General features: G+C 40.7%; 1 protein-coding gene across 1 annotated transcript in view; it reads left to right on the top strand.

The window, feature by feature from the left end:
* Positions 1-15898, top strand: part of TPH2 (tryptophan hydroxylase 2) — a 61806-nt gene extending 45908 nt beyond the window's left edge. The window contains exons 9-11 of the mRNA XM_083462463.1: positions 11776-11871; positions 14035-14168; positions 14281-15898. Coding sequence (XP_083318589.1) covers positions 11776-11871; positions 14035-14168; positions 14281-14455 — 405 coding nt within the window. The 3' untranslated portion in view covers positions 14456-15898. The remainder of the gene's footprint in view (positions 1-11775; positions 11872-14034; positions 14169-14280) is intronic.
* The last annotated feature ends 1059 nt before the right edge of the window (positions 15899-16957 follow it).

The following is a 16957-nucleotide window of genomic DNA, read 5'->3' as shown; positions in this document are numbered from 1 at the left end:
CTAACATGGAGTTGCATCTTGATAATGCTCACATGTTGCATGAGAAGGGCTGCAGCATCTAGCTTTGCCCTTGTAGCAAGAAACTAAAACAGTGACCCGCCCCCCGAATATTCTCACACTTTGGTCCTTGTCAATGGTAGTTGCTGAGTAGGGCAGGGATACATATAACACTTGATGACAATGTGTCCCATGGTGACATCTTATATGTTATATTTCCATATTGATGCCAGCTAGAGTGGGTAATAGGTAAAGGTAAAGGTACCCCTGACCATTAGGTACAGCCGCGGATGACTTTGGGGTTGCAGCACTCATCTTGCTCTATAGGCCGAGGGAGCCGGCGTACAGCTTCTGGGTCATGTGGCCAGCATGACTGAGCCGCTTCTGGCGAACCAGAGCAGTGCACGGAAACGTCGTTTACTTTCCCGCCAGAGTGGTACCTATTTATCTACTTGGACTTTGACGTGCTTTCAACTGCTAGGTTGGCAGGAGCAGGGACCGAGCAACGGGAGCTCACCCCCTCGCAGGGATTTGAACCGCCGACCTTCTGATCTGCAAGTCCTAGGTTCTGTGGTTTATATATGTAATGCAAATTGAAGAACGGGGGTGGGGGTGGGCATTCATGAGGCACAATTCTGGCTCCTAATGTATTCATTTCAGTTTACTTTGCATGGGGTATTGTTGTTGTCCTCGGAAAGTAACGATGGCAGCTTGTATTTTTTACAACCGAGAGAGCGTAACAAAGCTCTCCAAAGTCAGTTGAATGATTCTTACCCCTGCCCTGCAAAAGGGAAGTGATGCTTCAATAATTTTATGGAAAGCAGAATCCCCCAGTGAAGGGTGTGGGAGGACAAGGATGATGCATGTTCACCCTGCTTTTATTTTGTAGCTTGGCATTCAGAGGATCCCTTCTTTAGGAGCCCCGGAAAGAATGTCAAAAGGCTGATTCTGCTTCCCTTGAGATAAGTGTGAACTATTTTCGACAGCCAAAACTAGAGCAACAGCTTGAAGAAGCAACGACTTAAGCTACTCAAGAGAACTTTGAATATAAATGAATGTGACACACTTTTTAATGTCAATTGGAAGGGGAGTTGTTTTCGCAGCATATTGTTCTTGCTTTGGAATGCCAGGATAAATTAATGACATTAAATTCCAAATCTTTGAACCTGACAGAGATAAAGAAACAAATGGTTAGGGAATGAAAACAGGACTTACAAAAGCTTTCAAATATCTGCACTGGGGTGGTCTGGCCCAGGAAAGCCAGATACATCGTTTTGCGACTGGTTTCCCCTCCCACCACTCATCAAATGCGAAGCTGCATTGTTGAGTGGCTTGAGTGAGGAGGAAATGTGTGTGTAACTCATTTTCTTGCCAGGTATTATCTACTCAAAAGCACCTGCTATTCTCTCTAGGTTGTTTTTTTTAATGTTTCCTCCTGCACCAGTGGTGGGGCACTTTTGAGCTGACATGGAAATGGTGAAACATGCCCCCTTCTTCTCAGCAGTCACTTCCACTACAGGTTTTCTGCTAAACCCCAAACTACTTATAGTTGTTTTGCTTTAAAAAAGCAAAGCATTGGAGAAATAATAAAAATAAAAATATCACACAGCAGTTGCTAGATGTAATGTGCTGGCCCTCAGAAGTGGCTATTACCAGATTATCCTGAGAAAAGTATACTTGTGCTTCAGACCTTATACAGTCGTACCTCATGTTACATTTGCTTCATGTTACATTCTTTCAGGTTACGTCCCGCGGAGACCCGGAAGTACTGGAAAGGGTTACTTCCGCACGCATGCTTAGAAGCGCAAAATGACACCACGCACATGTGCAGAAGCAGTGAATTGCAACCCGTGCATGCGCAGACGCGCTGCTGCAGGTTGCACTCTTTTCATGTTGCGAACGGGCCTCCTGAACGGATCCCGTTCGCAACCAGAGGTACCACCGTACATATTTAAAGCGTGTGGGGCAGAGCAAGCTTAAATAGCCTGTCACCACTTCTCCCCATTGGGCGAAATCATCCTCAGGTCATCACGTTCTCCTCTAAGGAGATACCATCTCTCCTCTTCCTGCAGGGGTGGAGGGGTATGGCAACTTTGTCCCTCCAAAATGGTGAGAATGGCATTATACTGAGTCAGAGAGCAGGTTCAGCTAGCTCCTGGGTTTCAGACAAGGGACATTCTCACCTGGAGATGCCAGGGGTTGAACCTGGGGACTCTGGCATACAAAACAGATGCTCTACCGCTGAGCTACAGCCCTTCCCTTTTTGTTAAAAAGCCCAAGTCACCGGGCTGGTTTAAACAGCATGCTCAAAGTCATTGAGGTTGAGGGAAATGACTGTTTGGCCATGTTGAATGGAGAGTTGTATCCACTGCGTTGCGATTTTGCATCCTTTCATAGGCTGAGTGATCTTGATCTTGTAATAAGGAACATTATTGACTTTACACAGTGTTTGTTTGTTTGTTTGTTTGTTTGTTTGTTAAAAGAAGGTTGTACCAAGGGGCAGGCAGAAGATTGATCCGGGCTTTACTGGGAGATCTCTGGCAGGCTTGCAGTACATCCATGAGGGTTTCTGACACTGAATTGTATAAGAATGACAACAACAAAATGGCTTTCCCCCACCTAAATTAAGTTGCTGAAAGTAAGAAAGCTAGCAAAGTGTGGACTTCTGTGTGAAGGAACTGTGCACTCAGTTCAGTTCTGGTACTGGAAACAAATTCATAATGTGCTCAGAGGCACCCTGTTGTTTAATTTTAAGTATAGTTTGTGGTTAGTTTCTTTAAGAGACATGTCTCTAGTATGTAATAGAAACTCCTCTCTCCTCTCTGGCTGTTGCTCCCTCTGTAGCTGAGTGGGAATTCATTGGAACTTTAGTCTTACCTATGTAGCAAGTCCTAACTGCTATGCTGTTCTGTTGTCCATAAAGAACTGCTGCTGAACTTCTCCAGCTTCCTAGCATTAGGGCAGACTCATTGCAAGGTTTCTTCACATGGTGAGTACCCTATGCCAGTATATAAGTTTTAGCTACCTGGAGGAAATTCTGCTGAAGAAGCATAATGGAAACTCCCTTTCCCTTTCTTTTCCCTTTCCTATTATTTTACCAAGTCTTGCTATAAAAATAACATTTAAAAAAAGATCAAAATAAGTTTGAATGATTACCCTCACCCACTTCTGCTACAATACAAAAAGCAAAACAAAAACAACTCACTCCATTTCTACCAAATACAAAGTCCATTGACAGTGTCTGTCTATCCCAGTTATTCATTTTTAAATATGGTTCATCTCATACCAGAGTCTGCGACACTGCTTTTCTGAAGTTAGTTGGAAGCACAATTAAAGCAGAGGTTCCACAGGAAACTTTTAATTAATGGAGGCTGGGATCCAACAGCCATGCTTGAGGGTGAGGCTGGGATCAAAGGTTGCCTGGCCTCTTTCTTATGCTTTCCTCACTGAGCTGCCTTCCAAGGCTGGGCTCAGTCTAGCCTTGCAAAGCGGCTCAGGATTGGTGTTGCGCTGGTGGCATTGGCGGTGAGGGCTGGGCTGGCACATGGCAGACTCCGTTTGCCCTCCACAGCCCGTGCCCTGCCTCCCCGGTGCACAAGCGCCCAAGACAGCATGAGAACACACAACACCACTGCCAAACACTTCATGAGAATGTGGCCTGTGAGTTGATCGTGTGTCCTAGTTGCGTCAACAGAATTTTATGGGCAATTTTTATTCTGCTCAGGTTACAGTTTCCAGTGTGTTTATCTTTTCTTTTTTTTCTTCCTTATAATTTCCTTTCAAGAATTTTAATTACTTTTGCATGAGAGTTTGGAAAGTTCTGCTGAGAGTTACACATGACTCTAAAACAGATTATAGATAAAAAAGAGGTATGTACATAGAAAAATCCACATGCTTCAATGTCAGTGTGAAAAGTAATCATTCTGGCTTTGTTTATATAAGAATGTAAGAAGACATACCTCCCGACATTTCTCCGAAGAAAATAATGATAATTTTACTATTTATACCTCACACATCTTACTGTGCAACCTTGGCCATTCTGGGCACCTTCCAACATACATAAAAACATAATTAAACATTAAAAAACTTCCCTATACAGGATTGCCTTTGGATGGCCCAGGGGTCAGATAACTCCATACCCTCCGACATTTCTCCAGTGAAAATAGGGGAAAGTGGGACATTCTGGGATCAAATAAAAACCAGGATGACTTCTCTAAATCAGGGACATCCCTAGAAAATAGGGACACTTGGAGGGTCTGAGAAGAAGCTGCTGGAGCAGGCCTATGGCCTATTTAGTCCAGCATCCTGTTCTCACAGTAGCCAACTGAACGCCTGTATTATAAAATACAAGAAAGCAGCGCCACACTTGCTCAGTGTTCTGTTTTTTGGTTGCTGTTTTTTGTTTTTTTTTTAACAAATGAACTCTTCCAAAGTGTGTGTTAGCAAAAGCCCTGTGCAAAGTTGAGGGAGAATGGAGAGAAATGCAGTGCTGTTACGAAATGAGTTGTGTTTGGGGAATCACAAAAGAAGCCTAAACACCTTTTACGGTAGTAATTTGCAGAAAATGGTTGAACGGAAGAATGTTATGAAAACATGCTCTATTTCATTTGTTTTATTTAGAAACCAAGTTTGTGTTTTAAGTGATTTTATTTACAAGTGAATATTGTCAAGTTCTGGTTACAGTGGTACCTTGGTTTATGAATTTAATCCATTCTGGAAGTCCGTTCTTAAACCAAAGCATTCTTAAACCAAGGCATGCTTTCCCATAGCAGTGGGGGACTCAATTTACAAATTGAATACACTCAACAGGAAGCGAAACATGTTCCCATTCCAAGGCAAAGTTCATCCGGCATGCAGCGTTCTTAATCCAAGTTGTTCATAAACTAAGCTGTTCTTAAACCAAGGTACCACTGTAATTCACTCTGTTAATGAATGACTATTATTCAGGATTACTCCTGGATGTATATGAGATACAGAGTGAGTGAGTGAGTAAGAGACAGACAGACAAAGAGAGAGAGAGACTGGGCACATTTTTCAGATTTAAATATTTCACAACCTATGGCATATTGATTAGTTTCCTCCACAATATGATATTATGGAAATTTTCTCTTCATGATTATGCAAACCACCAAAATACCCATAATTAATTTAACACTTCCAGATTTTTACTGCAATCCACATGCCTTTCAATATGCAAATACTACAGGCATTTAAGATTCTAATGTGAAAAGCAATGATTAAACCACTGCCACATGCATTCCTGCTAGCCATGTTAGGTAAAATTGAAGACTGCCTCTAATGTTATGTTGAAAATACACGGTTGTACTCTTGGGAGAGGCAGTCATATTTATGACAATGTAATGTCTGACTGATAATAGAATAGATTGTAGATAATAGTAGAGTAGATTGCAGAGTAACTCTGGAGGTCTTGTGTGTCCTCTCCAAAAGAAGTGTGCATTATTGTTCAAGCATGACATTGCCACAGACGTTTAGGAATATGAGACACTTGAGAATAATCTTTTGTAAGTAATGTTTAAAGGCACTGGTAAATGTATTGGAAGAAAGTAAACATTAGAAAACTACTGTGGCTGATTTTCAAAAAGTAGCAGTAGCATACACCTCAAGAGAGTTTTTTAGCACTCCTACACATTTTCAGCTTTAGTTTGTCAATGTAGAAGGCCACTTAAGCTCAAACAGTGTGTGCTTCATGAACTATTTCATCCATGGCTCTGTAAAATGTCATGAGATTCTGGACAACTTATATCCATTTTGCTACTATATTCATTTAGGGAAAGGTTTTCTTTATGTTAAGATGGTAATTCCAGCCACAAAGATTTGCGTATTATAATATTTTGTAAGCAATTAATTAGTTATTGCAGCCAACAGATCTTTGGACCATGTCTTGGCACTATTAATACCATAGGTATCAACATTATATTTATTGTAATTTGGAACTGATGTAGAATATATTCTATAGAAGAGATAAGCAAAGTTTCTACTCATTTGAAGGGAATGTTGCTTGCAGGGAACAGCATATCCGTTTGGCTATTAAGCTGCAGTCACATTGGGACTGGCCTAAACAACACCTCCACTCAATGATAACGGAATTAACTTATGAGTTACAAACTGAATGATCCTTCCTGTTGCAGTTCCCACAGTATCCAGTTGCTGATGGGAGACTCTTTGATCCAATGGAGTGATCTGTCAGTGGAACAGGGTTCAAGAAGGCCTTTAGTGAGTGAGTCTCCCTCCTACACTATGCCCACCTGCTCTGGAGGTGATGGGGGAAGGAGTTGCTAAAGGTTCCCCACTCCTTCTTTCACTAACAGAAGGCTCTGCTGCATCAAAGAGCTTTCCATCAGAGGGTGGGACACCAATTGGATAACCCAGCAAATCTTAACTACATCTGAATGTATATGTTTCTGTTTGCTTTATTGCATACTATTGAATTTATTTTTTATTGTGCCACAAATTTTTATTTGCTTACACATGTATTTTACATGCTTTCTCTTATGACCTATGGTCAAGACAGTGAAACTTCTTTTCTCTCAGTAGTACCAGTTATTTTTAGCCTCAGCTACAACTTTGACCCCCCCCCCAAAAAAAACCTCCTGTGGAGACCAGGTGGAGAATTGCTGTTATTGACGCACCATGGCTGCTCTACTGGCGCCAACCCATTTCCCTTACTTCAGCAATGAATGTAGCATGAATAGTGTTTCTAGCCATCTCTTGTGCTGTGTGCTTCTAGTTCAGAAGTGACACAGACAGGACTCCCTATGAGAAGAGAGGGTGATGCTGTGGAGATATAAAAGTGGAAGAGGCCAAGGATACATGAAAGGTCAAGGTAAGCTTCCCTCTTCTGTTTAGGATGGGAGGGGACACAATTCTGCTAGAGCTAGGGATCTGGCAATGCCAGCAATTGAATTGCTACTGTTTCTTAGTGCTTTAAAATTACAGGTATTTTGTATCTTTAGATGAGTGGCCACAGTTAGCTTTGTATTAGACATAAGGGGTTGTAAATTGTGTCCAGCTCTTGTCCTCTTCCACCCAAAGTTACACTATTGATATCAGTGGGTCGACTTATTTCTAGAATATATGCTTAGCATAGATACTAAATCAGTAAATGATCTGGGAAGCTCCTATGCTGTTATGAAGGTGTGTGGATTTCTGTCACACACACTCATCTTTGAAATAATCATCTTCATATATACAGTGGTACCTCGGAAGTCCGTTTGACTTCCAAAATGTTCAGAAACCAAGGTGTGGCTTCTGATTGGCTGCAGGGAGCTCCTGCAGCCAATTGGAAGCTGTGTCGGACATTCAGGTTCCAAAGAACATTCACAAACTGGAACACTCACTTTTGGGTTTGTGGCGTTCGGGAGCCAAAACATTTGACTAGCAAGCCATTTGGGATCCAAGGTACAACGGTATATATATTTTTAATAATGATCTGTAGCCCCAAAATGCTGCTTCAAGTAAATGCCTTCCAGCCTCTATCAAATAAATGCATAGTAGAGTAAGAAACTTTGTTTCCTTTTATCAGGTGAACTTCTCCTGGCCCAGCATGTTGCATTGATCATTTCCACAGGAGGCCCCAATTTAATGGCTCGACAGAATAAACTCCCTGCCAATTGTGCATTTCTAGGGCTTCCTCTGGTTCCTACTGACATTAATGGGGCAATTTCCACTGGCCCATATTCAAGAGACATTTGAAGGTGTAAAGATGCCTTCATGCATGAGGAAGCATCACTTATGCTCCTGTTTAGGTGAATTTGGGCAAAGGCCCTTGACTTCAGTTAAAGGAACAAGAATGAGCATTTGTAAAAGCATTTTCTGATGGGATATGATAGGTGCATCTGCTGTTATCTCAGTTACTGAAACTATTAAGTTTAATAGGAACGCTACGAGCTGCACACCTGATGTGATTGTGCACTTTTGATGGATAGGGAGCCAGTATTTCAGAATACCTTTGTATGTTGAAAGGCATCTAAATTGAGAATCACTATTTATTTCTCTACTACATTGTTTTAGTAGCTGTGGAAGGAAGCAATAAATATAACCAAAGAAAGGAGAATCTCAGATAATTGAATTGGTTTGAGGAATGCTTTTAATTACCCCCTTTTAATTTAAGAATACTTAAAAAAAAAACTTTAAAAGGCTTAGCAGAAAATAACTCAGTATATGTTAAAGAAATTAAAGAAAACAGAGTGAAGCCTGATGGGAGCCTATTCTTATTTAAAATGTGAATCCTCTATTTTTAGTTTATCTTTTCTTAATTAGAATGGATTTATTGCCAGAATAGTTCTCCAAAGCAGTGAAATCAACAGAATATTCTTCAAAGGTTAAAATAATTGTATTAAGGACTAATGATCTGAAGATGGCAGCATTGGGCGAGATACTTCATTCTCTATCCTAACAAAAGCTTTGTGAATCAGAATCTACCATAGATGCTGCATACAGGAAATAAATTACATTTGCAGTAGCTTTTTCTTATTATTCATATGAAGAGTTGTTCTAAATATACGGTATTGATAAAAATTAGAACTTGGCAGATACAAATTACATTTTACCATCTGGACATTTTATCTTTAGTTTATCTATATATATATTCTCAAAACTCAGGCTTTTCAAAGACTGTTATCCCTTATAAAATGAAAATGAGTTATTTTGGCATGTATATACGGTGATGGAATACATCCCTTTTAAAACACTAATTCCACTAGTTCTCTGTTATCGGCAACCTTACGCATAAGCATAAGTGAATTAAATTCTAGAGCATCTTTGGCAGACAGGTAAATAATACCCCATTTCTACAAATGAATAGATGTGACAAGAAGATTGCAAACTATTCCACACAATGGCTTGGATCTTAACTAGGCATCCACAAAGAGAAGGGCTTCTACTGTTCACAAAGAGAACTGGGATCACTAGGATCCTGCTAACAGAACTGGGGGAGGTATTTGCCAATTCTCTTTTCTCTTGGCTCCTGCACGGCCTCTTGTGTTGTTCCAGAGGGTCCCCTAACTCTCCAGAGAAGATTTTCAAAGGGCAGAAGAGGTGAAAGGGGAAATTGATGGAAGTTGCTTCCATTGCTGGGAGCATACTAATGCTAGATGAAGCCTAGGTAGGACCCATGCCCATGTTATTTCTAGATCCTTTATAATCTATAAAATGAGGTAGGGGGCTAGTCAAAATGAAAGGAGGAGAAAATGCTGTCACCTACCTTAGTTACCTTGGCTGCTGGCATTAAACCTGAGATGGCTTAGATCAGGAGTAGTCAACATTTTGCATTCCAGATGTTCTTGAACCGCAGTTCCCATTATTCTTGGCCATTGGTTTTGCTGTTGTGTATTGTCATTGTACAACATCTAGAGGGCTCAACACTGGCTATTCCTGGCTTAGATTGCATTCTCTCTGCAACAGAAATAGTGACATCAGATAGAACAGGAATTAACACCATGACTATACAACCATGTATCCCTCTCCAGAAATATGCCATTATTCATTAGCCTGTGCTAATTTGTTTGTCTCCCTGTGTTTATAGATGACTTAATCACACAGAGTAAAAACACATGCTCCCTGTACCTCCAGATGCTTAGATGAGTGCAATGGCCATTGTCCCCAATGACAACCACTCCCTTTCATTTTTAAATTTATTTTTGGCCAAGCACATACAAGCTGAATTTGCACCAGTTAAAGGAGTGTAAATTGTGAGTCAACTGTATTCAGAGTAATATGAGTAATTCATATATCTTGAAAACCACAGGGGATAAAGGCCATGATCTATGGAGAATGTGGAACTAGCTCTGTGGGCCTGAGGGACTTTTTAGATTTGTTTTCCTCAAACAGCAGCTCCCGATGCCTCGTGGCAAACTGATAGAAGCATTCTAAAAAGCACTTTCTGATAAGCAATGGAAGTCAGCTGCTCCATGAAAAGTCCATTATTCCACTTGGCTAGTGCAAGTCCTGTACGTGTGCTTTAAATGGCTTTTGGGATCCCTGCCAACAGTGGATCACATGGAGAAGGTGGTTAAAATCAACAGCAAAACAGCCTTGCAACCTTGTGTTTCTTCCTAATGTACTGCAGAAACACCACCTGGTGGTAATCATACTATACTATCAGGCTAACTTTCAGATTATGTGCAGCTCGACCATTCTGTTAAATAAACTGGTGCTAATTCAGGCTTTCGGGTTTTCAAGAATACCTACACATTCATCTTGACTAAGATTACAAATTCAAACCTGCAGGTTCTTTCACAACTCTCCTACAGAAGGTCTTTTTGCATCTCATTTTTCACACAGGTAAACAACAACAACAACAACAACAGCAATTTATTATTTATACCGCACCCATGTGCCTGGGTTTCCCCAGCCACTCTGGGTGTCTTCCAACAAAAGATTAAAAGTACATTGAAACATCAGTCATTAAAAGTACATTAAAACTTCCCTAAACAGGTCTGCCTTCAGATGCCTTCTAAAAGTCAGATAGTTGTTTATTTCCTTGACATCTGATGGGAGGGCATTCCACAGGGCAGGTGCCACTACTGAGAAGGCCCTCTGTCTGGTTCCCTGTAACCTTGCTTCTCACAGTGAGCGAACGGCCAGAAGGCCCTCGACGCTGGACCTCAGTGTTCAGGCTGAACGATGGGAGTTTGAGACGCTCCTTCAGGTATACAGGACTGATGCTGTTTAGGGCTTTAAAGGTCAGCACTAACACTTTGAATTGTGCTTGGAAACGTACTGGGAGCCAATGTAGGTCTTTCAATACTTGATTATTTCCATGGCTGCAGGGCTTATTTCAGGCGGAACTCACCGGAACTGTGTTTCCTTTCGCTGCTCTGGTTTCACCAGAAGCGGCTTAGTCATGCTGGGCACATGACCTGGAAAAACTGTCTGTGGAGCGGACAAACGCCAGCTCCCTCGGCCTGTAAAGTGAGATGAGCTCCACAACCCCACAGTTGTTCGTGACTGGACTTAACTGTCAGGGGTCCCTTTTCCTTTTCCTTTAAATATGCTCCATAAGGTGGCTATGCAGTAAGAAGGTAGCACAACTGAGTTCAATGGAGCTTACTCCCATTGCAGCCATGCCACTTGACTGATCAAGGATGTGAACCTGGGACTCCCTACCTAAACTTCAGCATTCTAGCCAGCCACTACTTGACCATTTGCAGCTTCCTAATATATGACTGTCAGTTAATTCTAATAACTGGGTTATTACACCATGCACTGCAGTTGTTTTGGATGTGTGTGTGCATTAATATTATATATATATGGATCGATACAGCTGCCTGCATTTTGGATTCTTTCTTTGTAGCATTTCATGATATGCCTGCATTTCAAAACTGTATATAAGTGTATGTATATGTATATATAACCTGTGCCTTTTTTGTTGATTTTGTGTGTATGTGGGCAAAGATGGTTTGGAATAATTTAACATATTCAAGCAAACACTTCATACTTACTGGCTGCTACAAAGGTGCACGTGTGCTGCCTCAACCATAGGTGCTTCCTTCCATGAATCATGCTGATTCTAATGGCAACACTTCTTAAACAGATTTAGGACGGAGCCGGAGGAAATAAATCAGAGCGTCCCTGATTTTGCCCTTTGTGGGAAAATTACATTTAAAGTACTGAAATGTGTATGTCCTTGATTGAACTTATTTAAAAAACATGAAAGTCTGAAGTAGTGGTGTACGCAAGCGAAAGCCCTGATGACATGCTTCCTTTGAACTTGTGCACACATCCGGACTCAGGGGCATCTATTTCTCTTTCTTACAGTGCTATTTTTTCACTATTGAATTTGGCCTTTGTAAGCAAGACGGGCAACTCCGGGCTTACGGAGCAGGGCTTCTATCTTCCATTGGAGAACTCAAGGTAGGAATGTAAACAATAAATATACATAAGCCTGCATTATTTATGGCTAGTAACCAGCTCTCTGCTGCATAAAGATACATATTTCTTGTATAATTCGAGGCTGGTTGTATTTACCTCTTTCTAAACGGCCCTGGTAAACGTTAGTACATGTGTTTTGGAGTGCTTGAAAAACACATTTCAAAAAGGTGCCCGATTCCAAATAAAGCATTCATTCCTTTTCCACAAGTGCATGGATTTGAAAGAAACAGAGTGGCAAAATGGGCAGTGCAGACCTAACCTCCAAGCAAAGCCATTGGAGAGTGTTTGAATGAAGCAGAAATACCTCTCTTCCAGGCTCTACCAGGAGCAGGGCTCTGCCAACGTGTGCGCTTTTGCCAAAAGCACATTGAAATGATACTGGTAAAAGACATAAACTTGAGGCCGGGGATATATTTTGGGGGTTCTTGATCTTTAAAAACTCCTTCCATTTGTGTAAACAATCTATAACATTACATCGGTCTAAATTTTATTTAAAAATAATTCTATTGATGTTGTAAAACATTTCTGGCAATCTGAAAACACGCCATCCGAAAATGCCTGTTGCCATAGGCAACCTTCCAATATTTAAGTGTGTCTTTTCCAGAAGTTTTATTTTCTCAAGCAGAATTAAAAAAAACCTCCACAATTAAGAAACCTACAGTGTACTGAGGCTAGCAACTTGCAGCGTGGTTTAACAATCAATCTCTCTTCACATGTAACTCTGAGAGTTGTAGCTCTGTGAGGGGAATTGGGAATACCCTCTAAGCGCCCCGATTTTTCAGGGACAGTCCTGGAATTACAACAACCGTCCCAGTTTCGGATTTGATCCTGGAATGTTTCTCTTCCTTGTGCCAGTGCTGCTAATATAAGCATTTTTATAAACATTATTGGTTGGAGAACTGCATTGCAAAAACTGGGTATGTGTGAATTGCAAACGGATAACTGTGTTGTTTGCATATTGTTTTAGAAAGTGTGAATTTAATAGATTCACCTTTAAATTAGAGCTGAGTTGAATTTCTATCCCATCTGCATCTCCACATGTTTTGAACAACATGTCTGGAGAGGAACAAGTGTGGGAATGTCTGATTTAAAGTGTGCCTGCCTTTGATATTGAACACTTAAAAACATATATATACAGACAACCCCTGATCTTCACAGGGGTTGTGTTCTAGGTCATTTCGCATGACGGCAGAGAATGTATAAGCCTGTTATGCCCCGCTTTTGGCTAGCTTACAGTTTATCGTATTGTCTGAACCAATGAAAGTTATTGCGCTTTGTTTCAAACAAGACAATTTCAAACTATAGTTTCCAAATCTGGCCTCTTTAAAGTCATCATAGTTAAATGTCAAGCACTGTTCTGGCCCTGCTGACTGTGGTGAAGCCATGCAGAGGAGCATCTGGGATCAGACTGTGGGGACCCTAAAAGAGGCTAGGCCTGTTCATGCTCTGCTAAACTGTAGTTTAATATGGTGTCCAAACACAGCAAATTCATTTCTCTTTCTTATCACAAGGATGCTGTTCAGTTGCACTTTTGGAAATACATGCATGTCCTCCTTATCTCTATAATCTATCTGTTTGCATAGTCCTTCCCTAGCAGTATTTGCGTGAAAGGGTAACAATGTCTTCTATCAACATACAATTTTTTTAAAAAAATTATCAACTGTTCACCATATATCTATTTCACTTGTAGACCGAAATGCATTTTCAAGATACGATATTGACTGTCACACAAACGGCATAAGTTGTGTGAATAATATCGTAAGATTAAATTTTACTTGTAAAATGGGCAAACGTTTATTGCCTGGAGGAGCTGGTAATTTGCGCTACCCCAGTAATTCTGCTTGGAATATTTATTGATAACTGTCTCTTCAAGGTTGATGATTTAAGCCGCTTATGCATATGGGGCAGAGATAGCTCTTAGTTGTTTTCGATTATGTCATCATTTGGGGGAAAGGCTCTTACAGCAACTAACAATTTTTTGAATAAAAATTGATTCATCCTATTGATGATTAAGGACCACTCTACATAAAATGGGTGAGACTAGCAACTGTGTTTGAGAGCATACTATGCTATAAAAGCTGGGTGTACAGAAACACTTGAGCATTCTGTAATATAATTTAACAGATGCTGTCGTGTGTTTTGCAGCACGCTCTGTCTGATAAAGCCAGTGTGAAAACATTTGATCCAAAGACAACCTGCTTGCAAGAATGCCTTATCACGACTTTCCAGGAAGCTTACTTTGTCTCTGAAAGTTTTGAAGAAGCCAAAGAAAAAATGAGGCAAGTTCTTTCGCTTGACCCTTAAAAACAACCCCCAAATCTAATTTTCTCTTATCTGAAGGCACAGAAATAGGAGTTAATTTTCTTTCTTTTCTTTTTTTTTAACTTCCAGGGACTTTGCAAAATCAATCAACCGTCCCTTTTCAGTATATTTCAACCCATACACCCAAAGCATTGAAATTCTGAAAGACACCAGAAGTATTGAAAATGTTGTCCAGGATCTTCGGAGTGACCTGAACACAGTGTGTGACGCTTTAAGCAAAATGAACAGATACTTGGGCATATGAGTTATCCAGTGTTGTGGGATTTGGAGTGTAGCTACCTTAACACCATTATGCGATGCGATGTCTGTTCCTTCTCTGTTGCATGACCGTTACACTTCCTTAGTGTGTGATATTATCCGACTGTAGCTTCAGATACGCCAGTGCTAACACGCAGATCCGCAAGGAAGTGGAACATGTATCCTTTGCTTATTTGTTTCAATGTTTAGCTTGCCACGCAGCTTTTAAAAAGCTCCCAGGGCAGCTTACAAGCACATAAAATGAATACACTTCAATAAAAAGCAAATACGTCAATAAAAATGCACATATTAAAGACAAAGAAAGCATCCATCATCATCATCAAGCAATAGCAGCTGTAAACAAAATTACAATAAGAACTGCATTTTTAAAAAAGTTTATGTTCTCTGATACTAAATGGTTCTCACTACCCTAGCAGACAGATCTGATGACTTCAGTTGAGGGGATTGTACCATAAACATGACACCACAACAAAAAAGGCACTGTCCCTTGTACCAGCCACCTTGATCTCAGGCAATGCTGGTCCAAGCATGCCCCAAAATGGCACTTCGCTTCCCACCAGCGAGGAAGGGATGAGTGAAGATCAGGAACAGGGGGTGAGGGAGAGAAAGATTGACACTGGGATCTGCTGCCTTTGTGGATCTGCCGCCTGAGATGATCACCTCCCCTAGCCTCACGGGTGGGCCGGCCCTGTACTTAAAGCAGGGCCAGAACTGTTTATCCTAACACATGGGGAAGTTCATGCAAAGAGTACCTGGGAATCAACCTATTTAAAGATCTAAAAGTTTAGGCCAACACTTTAAATTGTGTCCTGAAACAAACTGGGAGTTAGTGTGATTCTTTCCACATAGGCATAATGTGCCACCGAGCGATCCAAAACCTTGACAAGGAGAAGCACGGTGGGGAACATTGGCAGATGCACTACAGCACCCAGCGCTCTGTCACCTTCTGAACCAGTTGATGTTTCTGGAAAGTTCTTAAAGGTAGCGCCATGCACAGTACATTACAACAGTTCCAGTTTTGAGGTTATCAAGGAATCCATGGCCATGTCACTCCTCTAGAACTGGTTGCACAGATGAAGCTGCTGAAAGGAACTTGGGTCTCTGGGAGCACAATAAGGTCCAGGAGACTGTCTAAGAATATACTTCCTTGATATAAGCCTGCAAAGCCCTGATATAGCCAGAAGTTCAGACGTGTTTATGAGCTGGTTTACACACGTTCGCTCATTCATCACTTTGCTACCTCAACTTTGAGTGTTGATTTGCATGTCTGACCCAAATGAACACCTCATCATGAGCTCAACCACAATGCTTTACAGTGCAGCCCTCACTTTCAGCCATGGGTCATTGAGTGTTGAGTAATAAAGTGGTGTACAGAGATATGCGAGGCCACCCTTAACACCATGCATAAATGTGGTATTGAAAAACCTGACTTGGAATTGATTTTGTTTTCTTTATGACGTGGTGGTTGTTTTTTGTTTTAAAGGAAAATGTAACAAATGTCTCCTCTTTTTTGTTAGCAATGCACATTCCCCTCTTCCCTCACATTTTCACAACCACTGGGTTCCCACCAGAACTTGAGCGGCAAAAAACTGCAATGTTTTTTGTTTTCCTTGTTCAGTGGAGACATATTTCTTGCTTGGCTGGTGATGACTGTTTCTGTCCCTGCGCCTTTAGATTCAACTGTGGTTTATGCAACGTGGTGAAGAACATAATATGTCTCTGTTAAATGGCCTTTGGGGTATAATATACATAACAGACAGTTATTTCCAAACATTGAAGCACCTTTTCATTTTGTGTGTGTAGCCCTGTTCCACTTGCATATCATACAGAAATCCCTAATTTATAGATCGCACCAAATAGTAAAAAGATGCACAACATCATTCTTGATATATTTTTCTTAAAAGATGGCACATCAGAAATTAAAGGCTGCAATCTTTTGAACTCAGCAAGCTTGCTTCAGAGTAAATATGCACTTAGTCAGTTATCTCTGTAATTCTTAACTAATTGTTATATGAAAAGAATTATTACAATTCATCAATCGATAGTAGTAACGCCTTAGTAGGATGTTTAATCAGGCACAATTTTTCTCAACTAAATAGGAGATATCTAGTTGCTTGTTTGAAAATTCTTCTTAAATCATAGCCTAAATCAAGAGATATAATTTATGATAACTCTGTTTGTCCATGTGTATGATTAGCTATAAAGAAAGTGTCTGTCTTTCACAGGGGGGCAGCTATGACTACAAACAGCTTTTTTTTAAAAAAATAGGGGAAATCTTAATTTGTAATTGAATGTGACAAATTAATCACAAAATGCACTTGGCTCTAGAGAAATTGTAGATTCTAAATTAGCTGTGGAAATCCTGACATGATTTCCCCTTGCTTGCAAATGATCTGTGGCCATCATATACAGTGGTACCTCAGGTTAAGTACTTAATTCGTTCCGGAGGTCTGTACTTAACCTGAAACTGTTCTTAACCTGAAGCACC

This window comes from Podarcis liolepis (assembly GCF_965112155.1).
Source record: "Podarcis liolepis genome assembly, chromosome: 10".
Lineage (NCBI taxonomy): Eukaryota > Metazoa > Chordata > Lepidosauria > Squamata > Lacertidae > Podarcis > Podarcis liolepis.
This window is presented reverse-complemented; position numbering and strand designations above follow the sequence as displayed.